The sequence below is a fragment of the Scyliorhinus canicula genome, chromosome 26 (genome assembly GCF_902713615.1).
Source record: "Scyliorhinus canicula chromosome 26, sScyCan1.1, whole genome shotgun sequence".
NCBI lineage: Eukaryota > Metazoa > Chordata > Chondrichthyes > Carcharhiniformes > Scyliorhinidae > Scyliorhinus > Scyliorhinus canicula.
Window position 1 is genome coordinate 24,651,932 of NC_052171.1, and position 26,043 is coordinate 24,677,974.

Sequence of the window (26,043 nt, forward strand, 5' to 3'; positions counted from 1 at the left end):
AGAAGAGTAAGATGCAACTTGAAGAAGCTCTGACATCAACTTTAAGACCTTGAGAGGTATTGACAGAGTGGATGTGGAGAGGATGTTTCCTCTTGTCAGAGAATCTAGAACTAGGGGTCACTATTTTAAGAAAGGAATCATTCATTGAAGACAGAGATGAGGAGAACTTTTTTCTCTGATGGTTGAGAGTCTCTGGAACTCTCTTCCTCAAAAGGCAGTGGAAGCAGTCTTTGAATATTTTTAAGGCACAGCTAGATAGATTCTTGATAAGCAAAGGGGGTGAACGGTTATCATGGGTCAGCAGGAATGTGGGGTTGAGGTTATAATGGATTTTGGTCTTTCTGAATGGTGGAGCAGGCTCGAGGGGCCGAGTGGCCTTCAGAGTCATAGAATTTACAGTGCAGAAGGAGGCCATTCAGCCCATCGAGTCTGCACCAGCTCTTGGAAAGAGCACCCTACCCAAGGTCAACACCTCCACCCTATCCCCATAACCCAGTAACCCCACCCAACACTAAGGGCAATTTTGGACACTAAGGGCAATTTATCATGGCCAATCCACCCAACCTGCACATCTTTGGACTGTGGGAGGAAACCGGAGCACCCGGAGGAAATCCACGCAGACACGGGGAGGATGTGCAGACTCCACACAGACAGTGACCCAAGCTGGAATCGAACCTGCTCCTAATTCGTATGTACACGTGTTAACTGATTGATGGAGGAAAGCACGCTTGTTTATTTGGGAGCTTATGCACCCTCCGGATATCCCCTAACCTTCATATGTAATTACTGTTACAATGTAGAAAACATTGGAGCCAATTTGTGCACAGAAAATGCCACCACAACTGAGGTGAAATAATGTGTCTTGGTGATGTTGGCTGAGGGATAAACGTTGACTTGAACATTGGAGAGAATTCCTTTGCTGGACCAATAATGCCTGAAGACCTTCCTTAACCCACCTGAGAGATGTGGTGGGACTCGAGTTAACTTTGCATCTAAAATAAAGAACTTTGAACATTGCTCGCTCAGTATAGTCCCAACCTCCCAATGGATATCTTGGAGGATAAAAACCCTTCAAAAGATAGAATACATCTGTGCATTTTGAAAAATATTAGGGAATAGAAAGCCACAATTCAGTCCTTCTGACAGTGCAGCATCCTCTCAGATGCTGATCATCTGATAGTGAGCTCACTTGAGTCATGCCCCTCAAGTGCAGCATTTCCTCTGTGCGGACTCTCCGACAGTGCAGTGTTCCCTCTGTACTGTTTGCCTGATGGTGAACTCTCTCCGTATTAGCAACAATGTTCAGATAACCCACTCAACCGAGGAGAGGTGTGCTTCTATCCAAGTTTCCATTCATTATCACACCCCATCAATGTGCAGGTTGTGGAGACAGTCCCACAGTCCAAAGATGTGCAGGTTAGGTGGATTGGCCATGATAAATTGCCCTTAGTGTCCAAAATTGCCCTCAGTGTTGGGTGGGGTTACTGGATTACGGGGATAGGGTGGAGGTGTTGACCTTGGGTAGGGTGCTCTTTCCAAGAGCCGGTGCAGACTCGATGGGCTGAATGGCCTCCTTCTGCACTGTAAATTCTATGTAAAATCTATGTCTATGATGTGAGGGTGAGAAATTGCTACTTTGTTCAGTTCCAATGCTTTGGTCTGGATACACTAAATTTAGCACTTTTGCCCCTGGCTCTCATCGCTCACCCTTTTGTTGTCCCTATCTCTCCCCTCTGTCACCACCATTCCGCTCCTCTCTTCTCTCTCTCTCCCTCACCCATTCAGTTTTTTGAGGTCTCTTGGTAGTCAGTACAGGTAACTTCCTCTGTCTCAAACCATTCTCAAGAAATCATTTCTTAATCAGTGTATGGGGACATTGTTTCTATTGCTTTTGGGGTTAAGATGTCTCTGTCGGGCTGCCATGAATGGGGCAGGGTTAACTCTCCAAGTCTGGGGCTTTGGCACATTTTAACCTGGCTCAGCAATGCCACTGGAGCTCATTTGCAACGGAATGCAGGAATGGGAGGAGGTCATTTAGTCCCTGGAGACTGTTCCGAGATTCATTGAGATCATGACACCTCTAGAATCTAACTCCATGTATTAATCTTTGCCCTATATCCCCAAACGGTCTTGTTTCACAAAAATTAAACCATCTATGTTTTAAAGTTAATAATTGATCTGGTATTAACTGCCATTTGTGGATGAACTTCGTGAATAATGTGTGAATAAGTATTTTCTAATTACACTGCTCTAATTACTCCACTTTTAGATCACTTTTCATTAGTTACCCAATTTGCGCCCCTTAATATTTAAAAAACTTTGATTAAATTGCTCCTGGATCATCTAAATTCCAAGGAATACAACGCTCATTTGTGTCGTCTCTCCTTGTAGCCATTCAATACTTGAGTAAATAGGGTGTGACTGGCACAGTGGTTAGCACTGATGCTTCACAGCACCAGGGACCCTGTTCGAATCTGCCCTAGGAAGACTGCACATGTGGAGTTTGCACATTCTCCCTATGTCTGCGTGGGTTTCCTCTCGGTGCTCCGGTTTCCTCCCACAGACCAAAGATTGGCCATGATCAATGCACGGGGATAGGGCTGGGGAATGGGCCACGGTAGAGTGCTCTTTTGGAGGGTTGGCGCTGACTTGATGAGCCAAGTGGCCACCGTCTTCACTATGGGGATTCTATGGATTCTAAACCTATGCGGCAAACTCATCAAGGCCAAGATATCCTTTTTTACAATAAATTTAGAGTACCCAATTCATTTTTCCCAATCAAGGGGCAATTTAGCGTCGCCAGTCCACCTACCCGGCACATCTTTGGGTTGTGGGGGCGAAACCCACACAGACACGGGGAGAATGTGCAAACTCCACACGGACAGTGACCCAGAGCCGGGATCGAACCTGGGACCTCAGCGCCGTGAGGCTGCTGGGCTAACCCACTACGCCACCATGCTGCCCAAGGCCAAGATATCCTCACAAAGATGTGGGGCCCAGAACTTGTGTCATTGCTCCAGGCATTGTCTAACCAGAGTTCTGCCCTGCTAAAGCATGACATGCCAACTTGTAACCTGTCCCTCTGGGTATAAAGGCCAATATTCCATTCACCTTTCTGATTATATTTTGTACCTGCTCACACCATTTTAATGACCTACTTAGCTGGACCGCACCTGCCTCCATTGAAATCCATTTGCCAGTTTTGCACATTCACTTATTCTATCAGTGGATCTAATTTTAAGTTTCCATCACCGCTTCTTGCCAATGCTGCCTATCATTGTGTCATCAGCCAATTTGGACATGTGGCTTTCTGTCCTGGCATCTCCGTTTAACAAAGACAGAAAATAGTGGAGGCCCTAACAGAGATCCTTGTGGGACCCCACTGCTCACATCCTGCCAACTGGAGCACCTCCCCATGATCCCCCTCTCAGCCAATATCCTTGCCATGACAAATCTCTGCCATTGTTTCACTGAGCTGCAATTTAACACAATGGTCTCTCACGAGAGATTTTATCAGTGGCCTTCTGGAAGAGCACGTAAAGAACATTTACCGACCTGTCCACTTTTTAAATGATCCCTTCAAAACTTTCAGTCAGATTTGACAGGAATGACTTGCCCGTTTCCTCTGATGCCCCTATCCTTAATTATAGACACTAATATTTTCTTGACGACATGTTTGTTTAACTGGTCCATAATTCAACTTGTTTTGCTTGCTCAGAATTATTAAATAGCACAGTGACATGTATAGTTTTCCCATTTAAGTTCCCATGGGGCAAGTTAGAGTATCAGCAATTTTCCCGTCTGGAGTCAGAGCACAGAAGGAGTCCATGTTGCCTCTGTGCAGTGCATTCCAGTCAATCCCATTCCTCCTTCTCTATCTCTGCAGATCTGTTTAGTTCCCTCAGGTGCCCATCTCATTTCCTTTGGAAATTATTGATCTGTTCCCATTACCATCGTAGGCATCGTGTCCCGGGTCATTATCACTGATTGTGTAAACAAAGTTCAATCTTGCATCTTCCCTCCATCTCTTGCTCTAAAACCTTAAGGCTGGGATTCTCTTGTTCCGCTGGCAATGCACTGCCGCCTACCGGTTTCCCGGCAGCCTGAGGGGTGTCATTGGGAATTCTTTTTAAAAAAAATAAATTTAGTGTACCCAATTAATTTTTTTTCCAATTAAGGGGCAATTTATCGTGTTCAATCCACCTACCCGGCACATCTTTGGGTTGTGGGGGCGAAACCTACGCAAACATGGGGAGAATGTGCAAACTCCACACGGACAGTGACCCAGAGCCGGGATCAAACCTGGGACCTCGGCGCCGTGAGGTAGCAGGGCTAACCCACTGCGCCACTGTGCTGCCCCATTGGAAATTCTTGACAGTGGCGGGAGCAGAGAATCTCAACATCAGCGGGCCACTGAGAAAAAAGTGACTGGGAAGCTGGAGAATCCCACTCCAATCTGTCTTTCCTCGTCCTTGTACCATCAGCGAACGGGAACATCTTTTCTTTGTTTACCTGATCTAAACCCGTCATAATCTTGTACACGTCTGCCTTCAAAGTCAAACATCAATGCAATGCTGGTTTAGCTCACAAGGCTAAATCGCTGGCTTTTAAAGCAGACCAAGCAGGCCAGCAGCACGGTTCGATTCCCGTACCAGCCTCCCCGGACAGGCGCCGGAATGTGGCGACTAGGGGCTTTTCACAGTAACTTCATTGAAGCCTACTCATGACAATAAGCGATTTTCATTTTCATTTCATTTCATTATTTAGTTTAAATCCCCGAGATGGAAGCCTGTTGATTGTGAAGATGCCATCTTTTTAATGTGCAGTACTTTCTTGAATATTGTTATTTTTGCTAATATCCTACCTCTTCCTGTGCTCAAAGCACTAATGCAAAGCAATAAATCAACATGTCCACCATTTTCAAGAACCTGCTGGGCAGCACGGTGACGCAGTGGTTAGCACTGCTGCCTCACGGCACCAGGACCCGGGTTCGATCCTAGCCCTGGGTCACTGTCCTGGAGTTTGCACATTCTCTTTTTAAGGGCCTGCACATCTCCTGATTACCCTCTTTTTCTGATGATAAAAATGTAATATTTTTGTGTTACTTTTGATTTTTTTAAAAAACTAATTTATTAGCATAACCCCATTTTATTAGCTTTTACCATGTTTTCTTACATTTTACAATTCTTTAGCATTGGTCAGGATTTGTGCTTTTTTTTTAAAAGCAATTTTATGAGATTTCTCTTTCAGTTGATGTCCCTTAGACTGCACTTCTGTTTCCCCCCCCCTTAGTTAGCCACTCAGTGGAATGTTAGATTCCTCTGAGTGCAGAGTGGGTGATGAGTGTCTGATGGATTAAAAAAAATTTTTTTTCTTAGAGTACCCAATTATTTTTCCAATTAAGGGCAATTTAGCGTGGCCAATCCACCTACCCTGCACATCTTTGGGTTATGGGGTGAGACCCACACAGATATGGAGAGAATGTACAAACTCCACATGGACAGTGACCCAAAGCCGGGATTTGAACCTGGGGCTTCAGCGCCTTCGGCAGTGCTAACCACTGCGCCAGGGTGCTGCCCTTGAGCGTGCAATGGATGATGGTGTGAATGTTAGGTACTGTGTACAGTGTATTTAGCTGTGACTTTCTCAATTTCCTGTCTTGCTCTGATGATTGTTCCTTCTCTTTTAGATCTGTCCCTGCCGGTGTCCCGTCGGAGGCTGAAGTGTGTCCAGTACCTGCGGGCGGATGAGAGCAGCGCCCCGTCCATCTCTGCTGGCGGCAGCATCTTGGACTCACCACCTTCGCCATCGACCCTGCAACTGCTGCCAGATCCCCCAGCCTCCGAGCAAGCTCAGCCCCTATCACTCAGCACCAAGCTGAGTGCCCCACGCTCTACCACCCCTGCTGCCAGCCTTACTGAGAGTAGCCCCTCACCTGGCAATGCACGGCAGCTCTCCTACACTGCCATCCCCACCTTCTTGTTGACTCCTCCCTCATCGGTGGAGGCTGCTACACATTCCCAACATGCTTTACCCGCCATGCAGACGCAGCCGTTGTCCCTGGTGACCAAATCTGCAGAGTGACGATGTATACAGCCCATATCTCAGACCCACATCCTCCCAGAGAGATTTCAAAAGATATTCATTGCTGGTCAATATTTGACCCAATTCTTATACTGAAACTTGTAAATATGTTTTACAGTTAATGCAGCTGGAGGGAGGGGATAAGGTGAAGGGAAAAGGAGGCGTTCCCACAAGTATGGGGTCTCTCCCTCTCTCTCTTTCAACTAGCTCAGTTCCAGTTCTTGGGTGAAGCGTGATTGGTGGAGGTCCCCTCGGACCTTTTACCTTACCTGGGTATGAGGGACAGGTTTCATCATGGGTAGGAGAGAGGACAGAACTTGCTGGAGCTCTGCAGGACGTTAACCTCTTCTGGGAAAGGGGTGGCATTGACCTGGGGCTGGGCTAGGGTGGTACAGACAGAGGGTATTGGTCTGGGTTGGGGCTGAAGGGATATGGGAGGGTGGGTGGCATGTTATCGAACTGAGTTGGATCAAGATTTGAGAGGTGGAGGAACCCAAACCCTGAACAAGATTTCACCCGAGCCTTATTGGAGAGCAGGGATTTGGTGGGGTAGGTGATGGGTGCATGAACACGTGAGACAATCATGTTACCACTGAAACCGACACTCCCTGCCAGGAGCAGTTACTAGCTGAGTAATGCCAGTCTTGGCTGGGAGGGTAGACTGGACGAAACTTTAATTAACTGCTCCCTGTCGAATGGTGGATGTGGGTTGTAGACTTCACCATGAATCATTCCAGGTGGAATGCTAGAAAATTTAACTTCATCCCTTGGAAGATGGGTAGCTCCTCTGCCAATGCAACATTGGAGCTCCTTGATTTTTAAATAAAGAGTGATGAATAAGCTGGGTTTTTATTGCATGGTTTCTGGGTGAAATTGAACCTTGTTGAAAGCTGCATTGCAGAGTCAGATTGCTCTGTGTGCTGCTGGGAAGAGCAGACCACTTCTGGCCCTGACCTGGGATGGCCAAAGCCCCTCGTACTGCTACTGGGTCTCAGGTGAAAGAAATGCCCTTTTCGAGAGATGTTGTTAATGGTACAATGCTCCTGTAATCAAAGACCCACTAACGCTTTCTGTGCTGACGGAACATTTACAGGGCACCAGATCTCAGTGTTGCTGTACCAGGGCGGGAGGCATCATCTACCATTTTAGGAGACATGGTACTGTTCACTCCGAATGGTGGACATGTTCCTCTTAATTTTAGCATGCAGTTTGCTTTTGAGATAGTTGAGGAGATTGGGGAATAGGTCCAAGCAGATCCCAACCTGCTCCATTCAGCTGCTTGTTGGTTATATCCACACCTCCACTTCCTGTCTGCAATAGTTCCCCGTTTCCTTTTTCTATTTGCCTTGTTTTTAAAAATGTAAAAAAAGTTTCTGCTTAAACATTGTACATGAAAAATTCTTTGTATTTAGGGGTTTTTATAGGTTTACGGTTAGCATCTGTTTCTAAAATGTTATTTTGTGTTTGAGACGTGTAAATAAACTGAACCAACACATGTACATTTTTGTGTGTGTGGGGGGTGGGGGGGGGGAGAAATTAAGATGCTTTGAATAAAATTGAGTTTCATTTTGCTCTCCCAGTCTGAGTTAGTTGTTCGGTGCCCCTGGAAAGCACATCAGTGGTTTTGAAACAACAAGAACACCGTTTGAAAATGGTATCGAAAGTTTCGGGACTGTGGAGGCGTTGATGGAGGCAAGATGCTTACCGGAGGGTGTGATTTGCAGGAATATGTTTGGCCATAGTTGGTAAAGATCATGAAGGTGCACAAGTGGAATTGTCGGGGTGTGATGCTTCTGAGGCATTGGAGGAGCAGGCCTGTGATTCATTATTGGTGCTGCTGGGATATTGTTTTTTATTCTCAGTATGAAGAAACACTGGGAAAGGTGAGAAACCTGCTCTCCAATTTGAAGAGTGACAGGGGGAGAGTTTATGTCCAAAGAACAATAAATCTACAGGCCATTTGCTCTGACTGAGGAAGGTGAAGGGGCTAGCAGCAGAGAATGGGATACAGTCCATATGGCTTAACCAGTGTATTTTACCTGAAAACCTGCCTCTATTGAGGGTCACCAGTGAAGGAGGAAGCGCGTCGATTCAACCAGCCAGAGGCAGCATGGTGGCGCAATTTAGCGTGGCCAATCCACCTACCCGGCACATCTTTGGGTTGTGGGGTGAAACCCACGCAAATACGGGGAGAATGTGAAAACTCCACGGACCGTGACCCAGAGCCGGGATCGAACCTGGAACCTTGGCGCCTTGAGGCAGCAGCGCTAACCCACTGCACCAACGTGCTGCCCTAGGCTTTTCCATTCTTAACGTGTTTGATATCGGCTTTGACTTTGTCCACACTTTGTGGGAATCCAAGATCATCTTTAGGGGGAGTTGGAGGATTTCTTCAAACAAGCCTTCACCTATGGTTATATCTTTGCGTTCTTTTGAGCTGTCCTCCCCATTGAAGGCTGATGTTTTCTTTGTCTCTGCACCAGTTTGAGGCCAAGGGTGTTGGGTCATGGACATTGCTTTGCTCTGGTGGCACTGAAGAAACCCCAGTTATCGTGCTTGTCGGTGAGGAGTTGCAGCTCCTTAGCTTTTTCAGTCCACCATTGGTTCTTGCCTTCTTTGGACCTCCGTCATGGCTGATGGGTGAGCTCTCCTCTTTGCCTTACTGGTGATGTTGTTTTGCCAGACGCGGAGCGCTTTCCTCTTCTTGTCGATGATGTCTTAGATGGTGTGGTTGTTCACGTAGAACCAATCTTTGTGTGTCCTGGTCTTGTAGCCAATGGTTTCTTCACAGCTTGAGGTGATGGCTGTCTTCAGCTCTCTCTCTTCCGTTGTCCTCAACTCCATTGGAATGGAGATTTTGGGGAAGACATATTTAGAGGTTCATTAGCAGGCTTGGCTCAGCCAAGTTGATCTTTGAGCTGTTTCCTCACCTTCCGCTGCTTCTGGAAGAGTTTGGATATAGAGGAATGAATCCAGCAGCCATCAGCACTGGTCATCGCTTTGTTGATAAAGGCATGCTTTTGGTCTCTGGATTGAACAATGACTAATTTGTTCATGTGCCAGTTCTTTGACCGTGGATATCTCCAGAAAATCTTGAATTTGTCTTTTTGGCAGAACAGCGTGTTACTGATGACAAGCTGGTGTTCTGTCCACTTGGTACGTAGGAGAACTCCATTGGAGTTGCAATTCCCAACTCATTCCTTTCCGATGGTCCTTTCCAACCCTGGCGTTGAAGTCCCCAAAGAGGATGAGCTTATTTTCCTGAGGAATATGGTGTTCAGGGTGGAGGAGAAACCTTTGGATTCATTATTGGCATCAAGGGTTGGGGCGCAGGCACTCACGACTGTTGCCTGCTGTTTCTCGGCAAGTTGTGGACCAAGGTTCATGAGGCGATTGTTGATGTTGACCGGGAACTCTGAGTTGATGAGTTTGTTCTCCATGGTGAAACCAATTGCATGCGTCCTCGGCTGATCTTTGGATTTTCCTCTCCAGAATGAAGGTGTAACCACTGCCATCTTCCCTCAGCTGCCCTTTGCCTGTCTGGGTCTCTTGCAGGACAAAAACGTTGAAGTGCCTGAATTCACGGGCACTTCTCTGTTCTGGTTGATTGTTTTGCTCATTATCCATGAGGATTCATTCATTACAGGTTCCGAACTGTGATTTTTCTGAGTTCAGGTAGATGAGCTGTTGGATGTGAATTTCGAACCAGGTTGGGGGTCATAACAGACTGTTTTTAGGGCACCGTTTATTGCCCTTTCCTCATACGGGGTGAGCAGAGTGGATCCTGAAGAGGGCTGCTCAGTCATGAGGAAAGCTGTTGGAATGCTCTCTAACTCTAATATTAAATCAAACTCCACCGAACCAAAACCAAACTCCGTGCCGGCCCAAAGCTAGGGACTTCCAGATCTCATGGTCCTGCCTCAGCCGCCAATCGCTTCAGGGGTTTCTCCTGGTTTCCTCTAGGTAGACGCTTGGTGCGGGACATCTTTAAACGTGGGAATGCCATTGCACATCAGCAGACAAATGGTGCTTGACAGAAGGTAGGTTCACTTCCAGAGGCAAGGGAACCTCAACGATTGGGGATCTCCCTACTGCTACAGCCTTCATCTACCATCACAGCGTTGATACCAGACGAGTGACCTCCGCCGTTGATCCCATGCAAATAATCTCCGCCTGTTTAGCTGTTGAGGACTTGTTATGGATGTCGCTTTGTCTGGTTCCTCCCCTCCGACTTTACCGGCTTGGATGACCCTGCTAGGAGCCTAAGACTCCTATTGGCACCTCAGGATCAACAGAACGTTGAAGCCTCTCCACCATGGCAAAATGGCAATTCGAGGAAAGGAATAAAGAAATATTTTAATGAGGAAGAAAGATAATGAGGAAGGGGATAAAACAACCAAGAACGTTAAGGATAGTACTCCACTGAAAGAAAGAATATAAAGTGGCAATGATTATTAGTTAGCCAGAAGATTGGGGAAGGTTTAAAAACCAACACAAAATGACCAAAAGAAATACAGAGGGACAAGATATATTATGAGGGTAAACGTGAAAGTAATATAAAAACACAGTATGAGCTTCTTTAAATAGGAAATGGCAGACGTATTAAATAAATACGTTGCATCAGGCTTCAAAGCACGAAACACTAATATCATTTACAAAATACAAAATAATCAAGGAACAAAATGGGGAAAGGAAACAAATTATTAATGGTCACTAGAGAGAAAGTAAAGGGGCTAAAGGCCAATATGTGCCCTGGACCCACTGGGTTGTACCCTCGAATATTAAAGGAAGTAGCTCGAGGGATGGTGGAAGCACTGGCAGTAATCTTCCAAAATTCCTTAAATTCTGGGAAAAGTGCTTGGAAAGCGACCAACATAACACACATGTACAAAAAGGGGAGAGAGACAAAAAAAATGATAGGCTAGTTGGATTAACATCTGCCGTTGGGAAAATGTTTGCGTCTTATCAGAAATTATGTAATAGAGCATTTAGAAACACCATCAAGCAAAGTAAGCATGACTTCACAAAGGGGAAATCATACCTGACAAATTTATCAGAATTCTTCGAGGTGGTAGGTTAAATGTGATCCAGTAGATATAATGTGCTAGGATCTCCAAAAGGTGTTCATAAAGTAGCACAAAAAAAGGCTACTTTATAACAGCCCATGCTGTTGGTCTACTATATTAGCTTGGCTAGAGGATTGGCTAACTATAAGGGGCAGAGAGTTGAGTGAAGAAGGGCATTTTTAGGATGACAACCTGGGGAGGAGGGCAGACGCCCTTGCCTTTGCCTCCCTGATCACCCACTGTAGAATCCCGTTTGGCTGGCGGTCAGCAGCACCACCCAAAGCTGCAGACTGGCTGTCCGACCTCTCAGAATCTCTCCAAATGGAGAAAATCAAATTCGCCATCTGAGGGCCAGACGATGGGTTCCACAGAATGTGGGAGCCATTCACCCAATTGTTCCAGGACCTGCTTGTGGCCAACAAACAAGCAGAAGAATAGCCAGGTAGCCAAGAACCAGGGGGCAGTAGCCAAAGCATGAAAGGGAGAATTAGACCAGGAGAGGGGGAAGGGGGAGGCAGAGAAATGTTAACAAACTTGGCATCCACAGGAACAGAGAAAAAGGAGAATACAGGCGGAAGATGGGAGGGCCGGCTGAAGCGGAAGTGAGCACAAGACGACAACGCAGCGAAACCCGTCTGGGAGAAGCAAGTAAAACACCAGCACCAGACCCATTCGCGTATTGCCCTCCGTAATTGTCTCTCCGGCACTTAAATGTATATCTGCCCCCCCCCCCCCCCCAAGAGTCTCCGCCCCCCCCTCCCACACAGATGCCTACTTATGTATGTAAATAATTGATTCTGTATTTCTCTCGTGTTGTTACCTGTTTTTTTCTTTTTTTTTTCTTTCCCTGTGTGATTTGTGTGTGTGCCCTTCTCTTCTTCTAAATATATATTTATAAATATCATTACCTGTGTACATAATGGCAAATATACTTTATTCAAAAACCCAATAAAAAAACATTTAAAAAAAAGATGGTAACCTGTAACGAGTGGTGCCACAGGAATCAGTGTTGGGGCCACAATATTTGTCATACATATTAATGACTTGGATGAGGGAAGTGAATGTGCTATTGCCAAGTTTGGGGCTGACACAAAAGTAGGTGGCAAGGAAAGTGATGAGGATGGCACAGAATCTATAGAGGGATATAGATAGGTTAAGCCAATGGGCATCAATTTGGTAGATCGATTATAATGTAGTGAAAAGTTATGCACTTTAGTAGGAAGAGTAAGGGAACTGCATATGATTTAAATGGGGAAGACTAGGGCAGCACGATGGTGCAGTGGTTAGCACTACTGTCTATGGCCCTGAGGACCCAGGTTTGATCCCGGCCCCGGGTCACTGTCTGTGTGGAGTTTGCACATTCTCCCCGTGTCTGCTTGAGTTTCACCCCAACAACCCAAAGCTGTGCAGGGTAGGTGGATTGGTCACTCTCCATTGCCCCTTAATTGGAAAAAAAAATAAACAAGGAAGACTGCAGAAAGCTGCAGCATGGAGGGAGTTGGATGGTCTTGTGCATAAATTACAAAAAGCTAATATGCAAATTCACCAGGTGATTGGGAAGGCAAATGGAATGTTAGCTTTTATGTCAAAGGGAATGGAGTGTAAAAATAGGGAAGTCTTGATAAAACTGTACCAGTCACTGGTTAGACCACACCTGGAATCCCGTGAACAATTTTGGTCCCTTTAACGAAGGAAAAAGATATTGGCATCGGAGGATGTCCAGAGATCAATTCGGTTGACCTTGGGAATTGAGGGATTTTCTTAAGAGGAGAGGTTGAGTAAGTTGGGCCTGTACTCATTGGAATCTAGAACAATGAGACGCGACCTCATGAAGACATGTCGGATTCTCAGGAGGGTAAATGCTGAGAGGTTGTTTCACCCCCTGGGAGAGTCTAGTATTATGGGCCAGGGTTCAGAGAACACCGAAGTATAGTATGGAGTTCACCTGACCCACAACTTTAAATAGAGTTTGGTTATGGGGAGCACAAGGGCCCACTTTACAGGTGTGAAGCAAGGAAGACCGAAAGTATGTTTAAAACGGGGCAGCACGGTGGCGCAGTGGGTTAGCCCTGCTGTCTCACGATGCTGAGGTCCCAGGTTCGATCCCGGCTTTGGGTCACTGTCCATGTGGAGTTTGCACATTCTCCCCATGTTTGCATGGGTTTCACCCCCACAACCCAAAGATGTTCAGGACAGGTGAATTGACAACGCTAAATTGCCCCTTAATTGGAAAAAATCTATTGGGTACTCTAAATTTATTTTAAAAAACAAAGTATAGGGCAGCACGGTGGCCTAGTGGTTAGCACAACCGCCTCACGGCGCTGAGGTCCCAGGTTCGATCCCGGCTCTGGGTCACTGTCCGTGTGGAGTTTGCACGTTCTCCCCGTGTCTGCGTGGGTTTCGCCCCCACAACCCAAAAATGTGCAAGCTAGGTGGATTGACCATGCTAAATTACCCCTTAATTGGAAAAAATAATTGGGTACTCTAAATTTATAAAAAAAAAAACAAAGTATGTTTAAAACAAAACATTGTTTGGTCTATGAATTCAGTTAACACTTTATAAACACACAGTAAACAGTTTATCAACTCCCAACATTGATAATCCCCACAGATACAATAGGTGACCCTTAATAACTTTCCTAACAACATCCATAAGTCAAAAAGACCCATTTTAACACAGACAGCAGATTTGAAATCTCTATAGAAAGTGGGTATCACTTTCAAATTATCAAGTGATCTGGAGACACATTTTTAACCCGCAGAGAGAGAGGGAGACTCCAACATCCTTGTAGTCTGAATACAGCTTTCAACTGAAAAAGAAACTAAGACACGCTGCAGCTCCCAGCTGAAAACGAAAGTAAAAGACAGAATCACATTCCAGCTCCACCCACACAATGACATCACTGCAGCTATTTGATAACCACCCATTTCTCAGAGATACAGTCCCATGACACTAGATCCAGGAGACATTCATTTAAGAAGAAATGAGGAGGAACTTATTCTCTTGGAGGGTAAGCACAGTAAGAAGTCTTACAACACCAGGTTAAAGTCCTGTGCTTACCCCAGTCCAACGCCGGCATCTCCACATCTTGGAGGGTAGTGAATCTGCAAACTCCTTTACTGCAGAGAGCTGTAGAGGCTGGGTCGTGAAGAATGTTCAAGGCTGAGATAGACCAATGTTTAATCATTAAGGGAATCAAGGGTTATGGGGATAAGATGGGAAAGTGGAGTTAATAATAATAATAACCTTTTATTGTCACAAGTATGAATTTACTGTGAAAAGCCCCTAGTCGCCACATTCCAGCGTCTGTTTGGGTAAGCTGGTACGGGAATTGAACCGCGCTGCTGGCCTTGTTCTGCATCACAAACCAGCTGTCTAGCCCACTGAGCTAAAGCAGCCCCTAAGAATTATTGCATTAGATTAGTCATGATCTCATTGATTGGCAGAGATTGATGGCCTACTTCTGCTCCTTTGTCTTATGGTCTGATGCTGCTCCTGGTTTGCCCTGCTTCACTTTTCATTGAACCAGGGTTGATTTCCTGGTTTAATGGGAATGGCAGATTGGGTGAGATGCTGGGCCATAAGGTTGAGCCCACAGCGCCTCATGAATGGGCAGCCTTTTGTTGCTAGACCCGTTCAAAATCTATCCCATTTAGCACGATGATAATGCCACGAAACCTGATGGAGGATCTCATTATTATGAAGACAGTATTTTGGCTCCACAAGGACTGTGCATCGGTTACACTGTCCAATAATTTCATGGACAGATGCATCTAGGACATGCAGATTGGTGAGGAGGAAGTCATGTTTTCCCTCTTGTTGGTTCCCTCACCACCTGCTGTCCAGCAGCTATGTATTTTAGGACTCAGCCAGCTCTCTCAGTAGTGGTGCTACTACTCTTACCCATGGACACTGAAATCCGTTGCCAGAGTACATTCTGTGCCTTAGCCATCCACAATGCTTCCTCCCAAGTGATGTTCACATGGAGGAGTACTGATTTATCAGCTGAGGAGACGGAAGCAGAGGAAGATTAATCACCATAACCAACAGACGTTTACCATGCCCATGTTTGACCTAGTACCATGAGACCTCATGGGGCTCAGAGTTGATGTTGTGGATTCCCAGGGAAAACATTGCCCGATGTATGCCACTGTGCTTCCGTGGAACAGGACACATGCAGGGCTAGTGATGTCTGGAATATTATCTGTAAGGAATGATTCAGTGAGTATGAGCGACAGTTACAGACTGACAAAGAAGTCATGGACAGAAAGACAAAGGAATGTAAATGGTGGTCAAGATGTGGAGGTGCCGGCGTTGGATTGGAGTGAGCACAGTAAGAAGTCCTGGAAACCACCTCTTCATTCAGCTGAGGAAGGAGCAGTGCTCTGAAAGCTAGTGATTTGAAACAATCCTGTTGGACTTTAACCTGGTGTTGTAAGACTTCTTATTGTAAATGATGGTGATTAAGGCTAAGAAGGGTGTTGATAGCGGCACATAAAGAGATTAGAATGTGTTGATGACAGAAAAAGGTGTGAAATGTGTAACGGGCAACTAGGAACAGGGAACAGATGGCCCGGGTGGGGTGAGGGTGGGAGGTATTGGGGGTAAGAACAAAGAAAAATTACAGCACAGGAACAGGCCCTTCGGCCTTCCAAGCCTGCGCCGATCCAGATCCTCTATCTAAAACTGTCACCTTTTTTCTAAGGATCTGTATCCCTCTGCTTCCTGCCCATTCATGTATCTGTCTAGATACATCCTAAATGACGCTATCGTGCCCGCCTCTACCACCTCCGCTGGCAATGAGTTCCAGGCACCCACCATCCTCTGCGTAAAGAACGTTCCATATATATCTCCCTGAAACTTTTCCCCTCTCACCTTGAACTTGTGACCCCTAGTAATTGAGTCCCCCACTCTGGGAAAAAGCTTCTTGCTATCCACCCTGTCCATACCTCTCATGATTTTGTAGCCCTCAACCTCCGTCTTTCTAATGAAAATTATCCTAATCTACTCAACCTCTCGTCATAGCTAGCGCCCTCCATACCAGGCAACATCCTGGTGAACATCCTCAGCACCTTCTCCAAGGCATCCACATCCTTTTGGTAATGTGGCGACCAGAACTGTACGCAGTATTCCAAATGTGGCCGAACCAAAATCTTATACAACTGTAACATGACCTGCCAACTCTTGTACTCAATACCCCTTCCGATGAAGGAAAGCATGCCATATGCCTTCTTGACCACTCTATCGACCTGCGCAGCCACCTTCAGGGTACAATGGACCTGAACACCCAGATCTCTCTGTACATCAATTTTCGTCAGGGCTTTTTCATTTACCGTATAGTTCGCTCTTGAATTGGATCTTCCAAAATGCATCACCTTGCATTTGCCCTGATTGAACCCCATCTGCCATTTCTCCGCCCAACTCTCCAATCTATCTATATAGACAGCGGCTGTTTAGCTCACAGGGCTAATCGCTGGCTTTGAAAGCAGACCAAGGCAAACCAGCAGCACGGTTCGATTCCCGTAACAGCCTCCCTGAACAGGCCCCGGAATGTGGCGTCTAGGGGCTTTTCACAGTAACTTCATTTGAAGCCTACTCGTGACAATAAGCGATTTTCATTTTTTTTTCATTATATTTTGCTGTATTCTCTGACAGTCCCCTTCACTGTCTGCTACTCCACCAATATTAGTGTCATCTGCAAACTTCCTAATCAGACCTCCAGATCCCTAGATCCCCCAGCACGGATCCCTCTGGAACACCATTAATCACAGTACTCCATTTTGAGAAACTCGGAATTGTGATCACTATTCCCAAAGTAATCCCCGCCTGTTTTTTATTTCCAAGATCGGGGGGGGGGGGGGGGGGAGGGAGGGGGTTTATTTGATAAAAATTCACAGGAAAAATATGCTGAACTTTGGACAGATGGAGACTCCATGCTTTCCGACACCGGAAGGCTTCACCTTCAGGTTCCATTGGAGGAGCGTGTACGAGGGCCAAAGGAACCCAAAACCATTTCTGTCAGCAGCAAACAAGGAAAGAGAAAATGGTTGCTTGCGAAGAACATAGAACATAGAACAGTACAGCACAGAACAGGCCCTTCGGCCCTCAATGTTGTGCCGAGCCATGATCACCCTACTCAAACCCACATATCCACCCTATACCCGTAACCCAACAACCCCCCCCCCCTTAACGTTACTTTTATTAGGACACTACGGGCAATTTAGCATGGCCAATCCACCTAACCCGCACATCTTTGGACTGTGGGAGGAAACCGGAGCACCCGGAGGAAACCCACGCACGCAGGGGGAGGATGTGCAGACTCCACACAGACAGTGACCCAGCCGGGAATCGAACCTGGGACCCTGGAGCTGCGAAGCATTTATGCTAACCACCATGCTACCCTGCTGCCCCAAGGTTGGCCGGTTGGTAAAAATGGGTCCCCAGGAAACAATTTAAGAACACTGCGTTAGAGATAGGTGCAGACTGAATGGGCTGAATAACCTCTCTCTACACTATAGGGAGGGGCAATGATGCTGAGTGAAGAGGTTGGAGGGAGAAGATGCTGATGTGGGTTCCCAGTGAGGGATGGAGCAGCTGGACAGCAGCTGCCTGGGAATCCCTGCCCCACATCCCGGCCATTGAGGGAATGTGAGGGTCAATCCCGCCATCCCAGTGGGACATTCCTGACCCTCATTTTCCTCCGTCCGCGAAGGTGCGGCCGATCTCACTGTGACGTCAACGCGTCCTCTGTGACGTCACGCGCCCTGTGTGTCGTCTCCGCGTCGCTCCCCGGAGACGTCATCGCGCTGCGCGGTATCTTGGACACTGGGCCGGGCGGGGATGGCGAAGAGGCGGATCCTCAAGGTAAGGCCGGCGGGAGGGAGCCACCGGGCCTCAGCCCCCACCACTCAACCCGGCAGGATACCCCCACCCACCCGCTCACTCACAGGGGGGGTGGCGGCTACCGGCTCTGGGTGAGGGAGGGCGTGGGTGGGGGGTGAGGGAGGGCGTGGGTGGGGGGTGAGGGAGGGGCGTGGGTGGGGGGGTGAGGGAGGGCGTGGGTGGGGGGGTGAGGGAGGGGGTGTGTGGGGGGGGGGTGCGGGAGGGGGGTGTGGCGGGGGTGTGAGGGAGCGGGTGTGGCGGGGGGGAGGCGAGGGTTTGGGGGGGGGGGGTGAGGGAGGGGGTGTGGGGGGGGTGAGGGGAGGGGGTTGTGGAGGGGGGTGTGGGGGGGGGTTTGGGGGGGGTGAGTGGAGGGGTGTGCGGTGGGGGGCTCTTGGAGGGAGGTGTGTGGGGGAGGGTGATGGGTCGGGCGGTTTGGGGGGTGAGGGAGGGGTTGCGGGCGGGGGTGTGGGGGGGTGAGTTGAGGGCGGGGGCGTTGGGGGGGTGGTGCGGGGGTGGTGGGGAGGGTGAGTGTGGCGGTGCGGGCGGGGTGATGGGGCTGTGGGGGGTGTGAGGGGGGAGGGAGGTGGGGGGGAGGGGGGAGGGAGGTGGGGGGGGAGGTGGGGGGGGAGGTGGGGGGGAGGTGGGGAGGGAGGTGGGGAGGGAGGTGGGGGGGAGGGGGGAGGGAGGTGAGGGGGGAGGGAGGTTGGGGGGGAGGGAGGGTGGAAGGGAGGGTGGAAGGGAGAGTGGGAGGGAGGTGGGGTGGTGGGTGGAAGGGAGGTGGGGTGGTGGGTGGAAGGGAGGTGTGGGAGGTTGGGTGGGAGGGAGGTGTGGTGGGATGGGAGGCAGAGGGGGAGAGGGTGGCGTGGGAGAGGGGGGTTGGGGCAGGGTGGGCGAGGGAGGGGGGAGGGGGGTGTGGGGGAGGGAGGGGGGTGTGGGGGAGGGAGGGGGGTGTGGGGGAGGGAGGGGGGTGTGGGGGAGGGAGGGGGTGGGTGGGAGGTGGTGGGAGGGAGGTGGTGGGTGGGTGGGAGGGAGGTGATGGGTGGTAGGGAGGTGGGGGGGGTGGGAGGTTGGGTGGGAGGGAGGGGGGTGGGGTGGGAGGCAGAGGGGGGTGGGGTGGGAGGCAGAGGGGGGAAGAGGGTGGCGTGGGAGAGGGGGGTTGGGGCAGGGTGGGCGAGGGAGACGGTTGGAGTGGGAGGGAGAGTGGGGGGTCGGGGTGGGTGGTAATGGGTGGAGGTAGTGGTGGTGGGCTGTGTGGGTGGGTGGGAGATGGGTTGGGTGGGCGTGGTGGGGGGGCAGTGGGTGGGAGAGGGGATGGGTGGGGGAGAGTGGGGGGAGAGGGGGTTGTGGGAGGAGAAGGGGAGAGTGGGGTGAGGGTGGGGGGGGTGAGGATGGGATAGGGTTGGGAGGAGGGGTGCGGAGAGGGTGGGGGTGAGTGAGGGAGAGGGTGGGGGAGTGGTGGTGCAGGAGGGGAGGGAGTGAATGAGGGGGTTGAGGGGAGGAGTGAGGTGGTGAAGGGGTTGAAGGGAATGGGGTGGAGGAAGTGTGGGGTGGGTGAAGGAGTGGGCGGATGCGAGAGAGGGATGAAGGGGGTTGGTGGAGGTGAAGAAAGGAGGGGAGTTAGCTGGTGGCAAAAGATAAATCCCAGTGAGGAAGGTGGTGTTTAGGAAGTGGATGAATCAAACCCGGTTAGCCGGGGATATTATTAAGCTGGATGAAAACTCGTGATAAGCCAAGAGGTAATATGTAAAAAGTAATATGTAAAAGGAAGAAAAAATTCAGAATGAGACTGGGAAAATAATCATGGGGCAGTGGGAAATGGCATTGTTCTTCACATGGAAGACAAAATCTGAAATAATCAAGAAACAACAAGAGGAGAAAGAACCAAATACAGTAATGACCACCAGAGACAAAAGAACGAAGAAAATTAATGGTGCTAAAGACCGAGATGTCCCCTGGACCTAATGGACTGCATCCGAAGATATTATAGGAAGTTGCTACAAAGATAGTGGATGCAGTGCTCATAATCTTCCAATAATCCTTAAATTCTGGAAAAGTCCCAGTGGTGTGGGGATGAGTGGAGCAGAGAGGGGTGGGGGAGAGAGTGGGGGTGAGGGCAGGGGAGTGTGGATAAAGGAAGGCGCGGGACCCGGGTGTCGTGAGGCCGCAGTGCTGACCACTGTACCACCGTACCACCGTGGTGGCTCGGCCAGAATTTGTGATGTCTCCATTTGCCCTTGAGAAGATGGCTCTGGGCTGCCTACTTTGAACTGCTGTAGGATCGTTCGGGTGAGAGTGCGCCACGTTTTTGACCTGATGATAACAGCGAGCTGGCATTGTATTTGCGAGTCAGGATGTTGTGTGGCTTGGAGCAATCTGGATGGTGTTTGAAAGGATCTGTCTAGGAGTATTGGTGAGTTCCTATGTGCATCTTGCAGATGGAACACACTGCTGACTGTCCTGGGGGCGGGTTAGTGGATGTTTGTGGGAGTGGTGCCAATCAAGCGAGTTGCTTTTTCCTGAATTGTGTAAAACATCTCGAGTGTTGTTCACAAGTGGAGAGTATTCTGTCACACTCCTGACTTATGCTCTGCAGACTGTGGATGGGCTTTGATCCCCTTCACCCCCAGTGCTATATCTTTTTTTTAAAATAAATTTAGTGTACCCAATCATTTTTCCAATTAAGGGGCAATTTAGTGTGGCCAATCCACCTAGCTTGCACGTTTTTGGGTTGTGGGGGCGAAACCCACGCAGACACGGGGAGAATGTGCAAACTCCACACGGACAGTGACCCAGAGCCGGGATCGAACCTGGGACCTCAGCGCCGTGAGGCGGTTGTGCTAACCACTAGGCCACCGTGCTGCCCTACCCAAGTGCCCTAACCACTTCTTGAAATCATACAATGATTTGGCCTCAACTACTTCCTTTGGTAACAAATTCCACCGGCTCACCACTCTCGGGGGGAAGAAATTTCTCATCTTTGTCTAAAATGTTCTATCTTGTTTCCTCAGACTGTGACCCCTGGTTCTGGACACCCCCCCCCACCATCGGGACCATCCTTCCTGCATCCACCCTGTCTGGTCCTGTTAGAATTTTATAGGTTTCTATGAGATCCTCCCTCGTTCTTCGGAAATCCAGCGAATACAATCCTAACTGACTCAATCACTCATACATCTGTCCTGCCATCTCAGGAATAAGTCCGATAAACCTTTCCTACACTCCCTTTCGAGCAAGAACATCCTTCCTCAGATAAGGAGACCAAAACTGCCCACAGTATTCTAGGTGTGGCCCAACCAAGGTTCCTGTATAATTGCAGCAAGACATCCCTGCTCCTGTACTCGAAACCTCTCGCAATGAAGGCCAACATACCTTCTTCACCGACTGCTGCATCTGCATGCTTACCTTCAGTGACTGGTCTACAAGGACACCCAGGTCTCATTGCATATTACCCCCCTAATTTATGGCCTTTCCAATAATAGTCTACCAAAGTGGCATCTGCCATTCGTTTGCTCACCTTATCCAAATCACACTGAAGGATCTCTGAAAAATGAAATGAAAATCACTTATTGTCACAAGGCTTCAAATGAAGTTACCGTGAAAAGCCCCTAGTCGCCACATTCCGGCACCTATTCGGGGGAGGCTGGTACGGGAATTGAACCGTACTGCTGGCCTGCCTTGGGCTGCTTTCAAAGCCAGCGATTCAGCCCTGTGCTAAACAGCCCCTGCATCCTCCTCACAGCTCACCCTCCCACCCAATTTTGTGTCATTGCAAATTTGGAGACGTAACATTTAGCTCCTTCATCTAAATCATTAATATGTATTGTGAATACCTGGGGGTCCCAGCACCAATCCACTTCCTGCCATTTGCAAAAGACCTGTTAATTCTTATTTTTTGTTTCCCATCTGCCAACCAGTTTTAGACCCATCTCAGTACACTGCCCCCAATCCCATGCATGTTAATACCAAGGGCTATCACTGTTATATTAACTTTGGAGTTCAGCTCTTTGAGAACCAGAAACTTTTCTGCAGGATGAGGCCATTCAGCCCATTGTGTCTGCACTGGCCAAAAAATAAACGAGTTGCTCATTTTCACCCCATTGTCCAGGACCTGATTTCTAGCCTTGCAGGTTACAACACTTCAGATCCTGATCCACGCACCTTTTGTGAGTTGAGCATTTGTCCATGTTTGAACCAAGGCTGCAATGAGGTTGGGAGTTGAGTGATCTGGGCAGAACCCAAACTGAGCGCTGTGAGCAGGTTCTTGTTAAAGCATGTGCCACTTGATGGCATTGCTAATGAACCCTTCCATCACTCCCCTGATGATCGAGAGTGGACTGATGGGGTGGTAATTGGCCATGTTAGATTTGTCATGGCTTTTTGTGTACAGGACATATTTGGGCAATTTTCCAGATTGCAGAGTGGATGCCAGTGTTGTAGCTGTACTGGAACAGTTTGGCTTGGGCGTGACAAGTTCTGGAGTCTCCAGTACTATTGCTGGATTATTGGCAGGGCCCAGAGCCTTCTCCAGTGCCTTCAACCGTTTCTTGGTATCAAGTGGAATGAATCTCATTGACTGAAGACTGACATCTGTAATACTGGTGACCTCCAGAGGAGGCCAAGGTGGGTCATGCACTATGGAACTTTAAAAAAAATTACAATTAAGGGGCAATTTAGGGTGGCCAATCCACCTACCTTTGGTTTGTGGGGGTGAGACCCACGCAGACGTGGAGAATGTCTACATGGACAGTGGGCCAGGGTCAAACCTGGGTCCTCGGTGCTGTGAGGCAGCTGTGCTAACCACTCGGCACTTCTGGCTGAAGATTGTTTTAAATACTTCAGTCTTGTCTTTTGCACTCCCCCACCAATTTATAAAATAAAATAACAGCTAAACAAATGTTCACTTTTTTGTTTAGAAAAGCTGAACTTTCCCTTTGTTCACACACCTGACAGTGCGCACCTTCGAAGGCTTGATCACTCTGCTGAGATTGCAGAATAAAGTACTTCCGAATCAACTACAGTAAAGGTTCCTCTGCAATGCCCCAATAAGACGCAAGTCCTTTGTTTTGCTTCACCAGGTTCACAACTCATTTTTAGGTATGCTCCTCGCATGCCCTCCCTACACACCTCATCCAACCAGGGTTGACCTACTGACTTCCTAGTTGTGGTCGAGTGGGAGGATATCCCAGGCCATGAGGTTAAAGATTGTGGTTTAGTACAATCATGCTGCTGATGGACCAGAGCGCCTCATGGACCATTCTGGAGTTGCTGGATCTGTTTGGAATCTATTCTGTTTAGCACAGTGGTAGGGCCACACGACACAATGTTGGGTATCCTCATTGTGAAGACAGGACTTTATCTCCACAGGGACTGTACTTGTTTATGTCACTCCTACTGCGAAAGAGATCTTGGCGAGAGTGAGGTCAAATATGTTGCCGCCTTGTTATTTACCTCGCCACCTGCTGCAGACTCAGTCCAGCAGCTACATCATATCAGACTTGACCAGCTCGGTCAGTACTGGTGCTTCTGAGTGATGTTTGGTGATGGACATTGAAGTCCCCCACCCAGAGTACGTTTGGCTCCCTCGCCACCCTCAATGCTTCCTGCAAGTGGTGTTCAACATGGAGGAGAACTGACTCACAGCACAGTAGGGGAGGGTGCGGTGCAGGGAGTGCCGTATGTGGTAATCAGCAGGGTTGCCTGTCTGTGACCTGATGTCATGGGGTCCAGAGTTGTTGGGAGGTTTTCAGGGCAAACCTCTCCTGACTGGAGACCATGGCGCTGCCACCTAGACCCACACAGGGCTGGTGGTGGCAGACACCGTAGCAGGCAGCTGCTTGATAAGCCTGTGGGACAGCAATGTTGGCAGAAGCCCTCAAACATTAGTGAAGCATGAGCAGTGTGGACAAGTGAGTTTTTGCTGCTGTCCTTTCTGGGGCTGAAATGGAGGATTGACCGGGTGGCGCTGGCGGCCCGGACTGGCGGTGCTACACGCAGGCGCCGCTGGGTGGCGCTGGACGGGACTGGCGGTGCTGCACGCAGGCGCCGCTGGGTGGCGCTGGACGGGACTGGCGGTGCTACACGCAGGTGGCGCTGGACGGGACTGGCGGTGCTGCACGCAGGTGGCGCTGGACGGGACTTGCGGTGCTGCACGCAGGCGCCGCTGGGTGGCGCGGGACGGGACTGGCGGTGCTGCACGCAGGCGCCGCTGGGTGGCGCTGGACGGGACTGGCGGTGCTGCACGCAGGCGCCCGGGACTGGCGGTGCTGCGCTCAGGCGCCGCTGGATGGCGCTGGGCGGTGCTGCGCTCAGGCGCCGCTGGGTGGCGCTGGCGGCCGGGGACTGGCGGTGCTGCGCTCAGGCGCCGCTGGGTGGCGCTGGAGGCCGGGACTCGCGGTGGGGGTGACGCCAGTGCGGAGGGGATTGTGCGGCGAGGCCGGCCGGCGGGGGATGGCGCTCAGGCGGATCCAGAAGGTAAGTGAGGCCGGAGGGCTGAGGGGGGAGGAGAGGCGGCCCGGCTGAGGCCCCCCCAAACCTCCAGCGGTGTTTGGGTCAGTTTGAAGCCGGTGCCACGGGACCGGGGGTTGGAGGTGGTGTCGGTGCCCAGGCCCCGGGGCCCAGCCGCAGCTCCCGCCGTGGTTACAGACTCACAACGCGGCCTCTGCGGCTGCTTGTTCTCGATGACCCTGAGCTGGTGCCCCACCCCAGTGAGCAGCCCTTCGGTATGGCACAGGCCCCACTCTCAGAGTCCCGGGGGCAGCCCTTCTGTATGACAGACCCACCCATTTACCACAACAAATTGTATTTATATAGCACCTTTAATGTAACATATCCGCCAAACAAAATTTGCCTCTGAACCTCTGGATATGTTGGGCCAGGTGGCCGAACACTAAGCCTTGGTTGAAGAGGTGGATTTTAAGCAACATTTCAAAGGAGGGAAAAGCTTAGAGTTTTAGGGAGGGAATTCTACACTTTAGGGCCCAGGGACCTGAAGAAGTGATTCCCTAATGATGGAGCAATTGAAATCAGGGATACTAAAGGTTAGAATTTGATGAACACGGGCAGCGCGGTGGTGCAGTGGTTAGCATCCCGGCTCTGGGTCACTGTCCGTGTGGAGTTTGCACATCCTCCCGTGTTTGTGGGGGTGAAACCCACACAAAAGGTTGTAATAAATCAAAGGTTGTGCCGGGTAGGTGGATTGGCCATGCTAAAATTGCCTCTTAATTGGGGAAAAAAATTAATTGTATATTCTAAATTTAGAAAATAAATAGTATTAGAGGAACGCAGAGGATTGTGAAGCTGAAAGAGAGTTCAAGATCGGGAGCAGCAGGGGCATGGAGGGATTTGAAAACCAGGCTGAGAATTTTAATATCAGGTAAAGGGACAGTGCAGGGAAAGGGGCATTGAAGTGGATCAGCCATGAATTGCACAGCAGGCTTTATGGGCTGAATGATCTACTCAAAAAAAAATGTCCTCGCATAGGATCACTGATGTCAGGAGAGGCAGTAGTGAAGAGTTGGGTTGCTAGCATAGATGTGAAAACTGACTTATTATGATGTTGCTGGATGCAGTATGCAAAAAGGCTGAATGGCCTACTCATGTTCCTATGTAGACGAGTAATAGGTCCAGATCCAAAGCAGGTCGGGACGCCATTGCAAGTGATGACTTGCAATTTGCTACTTTTTGGTACTTTGGCAGGGCCAGAAAGCTGTTTGCAATGATTCATCCATTGAGTTCTGGGAAAGGAGGGCACAGATTTGGGATGTGTCACTGCATTCAAGGACTTTGGAAAAGAAAGGCAGATTTGAGGTGGAGCAGTAGTTTGCAACGATGGTCAAGTCAAGTGTTAGTTTATTGAGGATAAAGGTGATGAAGACAGTCTAGCAAGCAAAAGGGGCAATAAGAAGGGAGAGAACAATATTGGATAATGTGTGAACCAAAAAGGAAGTTGCGTGGTCGTGAATTCAGTGGGAATAGAATTGAGGGATTGGGAGCTGGGTCTTTAGAACAGAAGTT

At 49.1% G+C, this 26,043-nt stretch overlaps 2 protein-coding genes across 4 annotated transcripts in view; both read left to right on the plus strand.

Annotated features, from left to right (window-relative positions):
• The window catches only part of LOC119957387 (transcription factor 7-like 2), a 35,091-nt gene extending 27,508 nt beyond the window's left edge, over positions 1–7,583 (plus strand). Inside the window, exons 12-13 of one of the 2 annotated variants that reach the window (XR_005458792.1) lie at positions 5,690–6,470; positions 6,926–7,583. Coding sequence is in view for 1 of the 2 variants with exons in the window: in XM_038785343.1 (XP_038641271.1) it covers positions 5,690–6,084 (395 nt within the window). In the remaining variant the exon portion in view is untranslated. Of the gene's footprint in view, positions 1–5,689 lie in introns of both variants that reach the window. The other variant, XM_038785343.1, reaches the window with a different exon arrangement.
• A 10,328-nt stretch (positions 7,584–17,911) lies between these two features.
• LOC119957301 (ubiquitin-conjugating enzyme E2 D4-like) overlaps positions 17,912–26,043 on the plus strand; it is a 54,934-nt gene continuing 46,802 nt past the window's right edge. The window contains exon 1 of one of the 2 annotated variants that reach the window (XM_038785151.1): positions 17,912–18,015. In XM_038785151.1, coding sequence (XP_038641079.1) covers positions 17,992–18,015 — 24 coding nt within the window. In that variant the 5' untranslated portion in view covers positions 17,912–17,991. Of the gene's footprint in view, positions 18,016–24,383; positions 24,502–26,043 lie in introns of those variants that run through there. The other variant, XM_038785150.1, reaches the window with a different exon arrangement.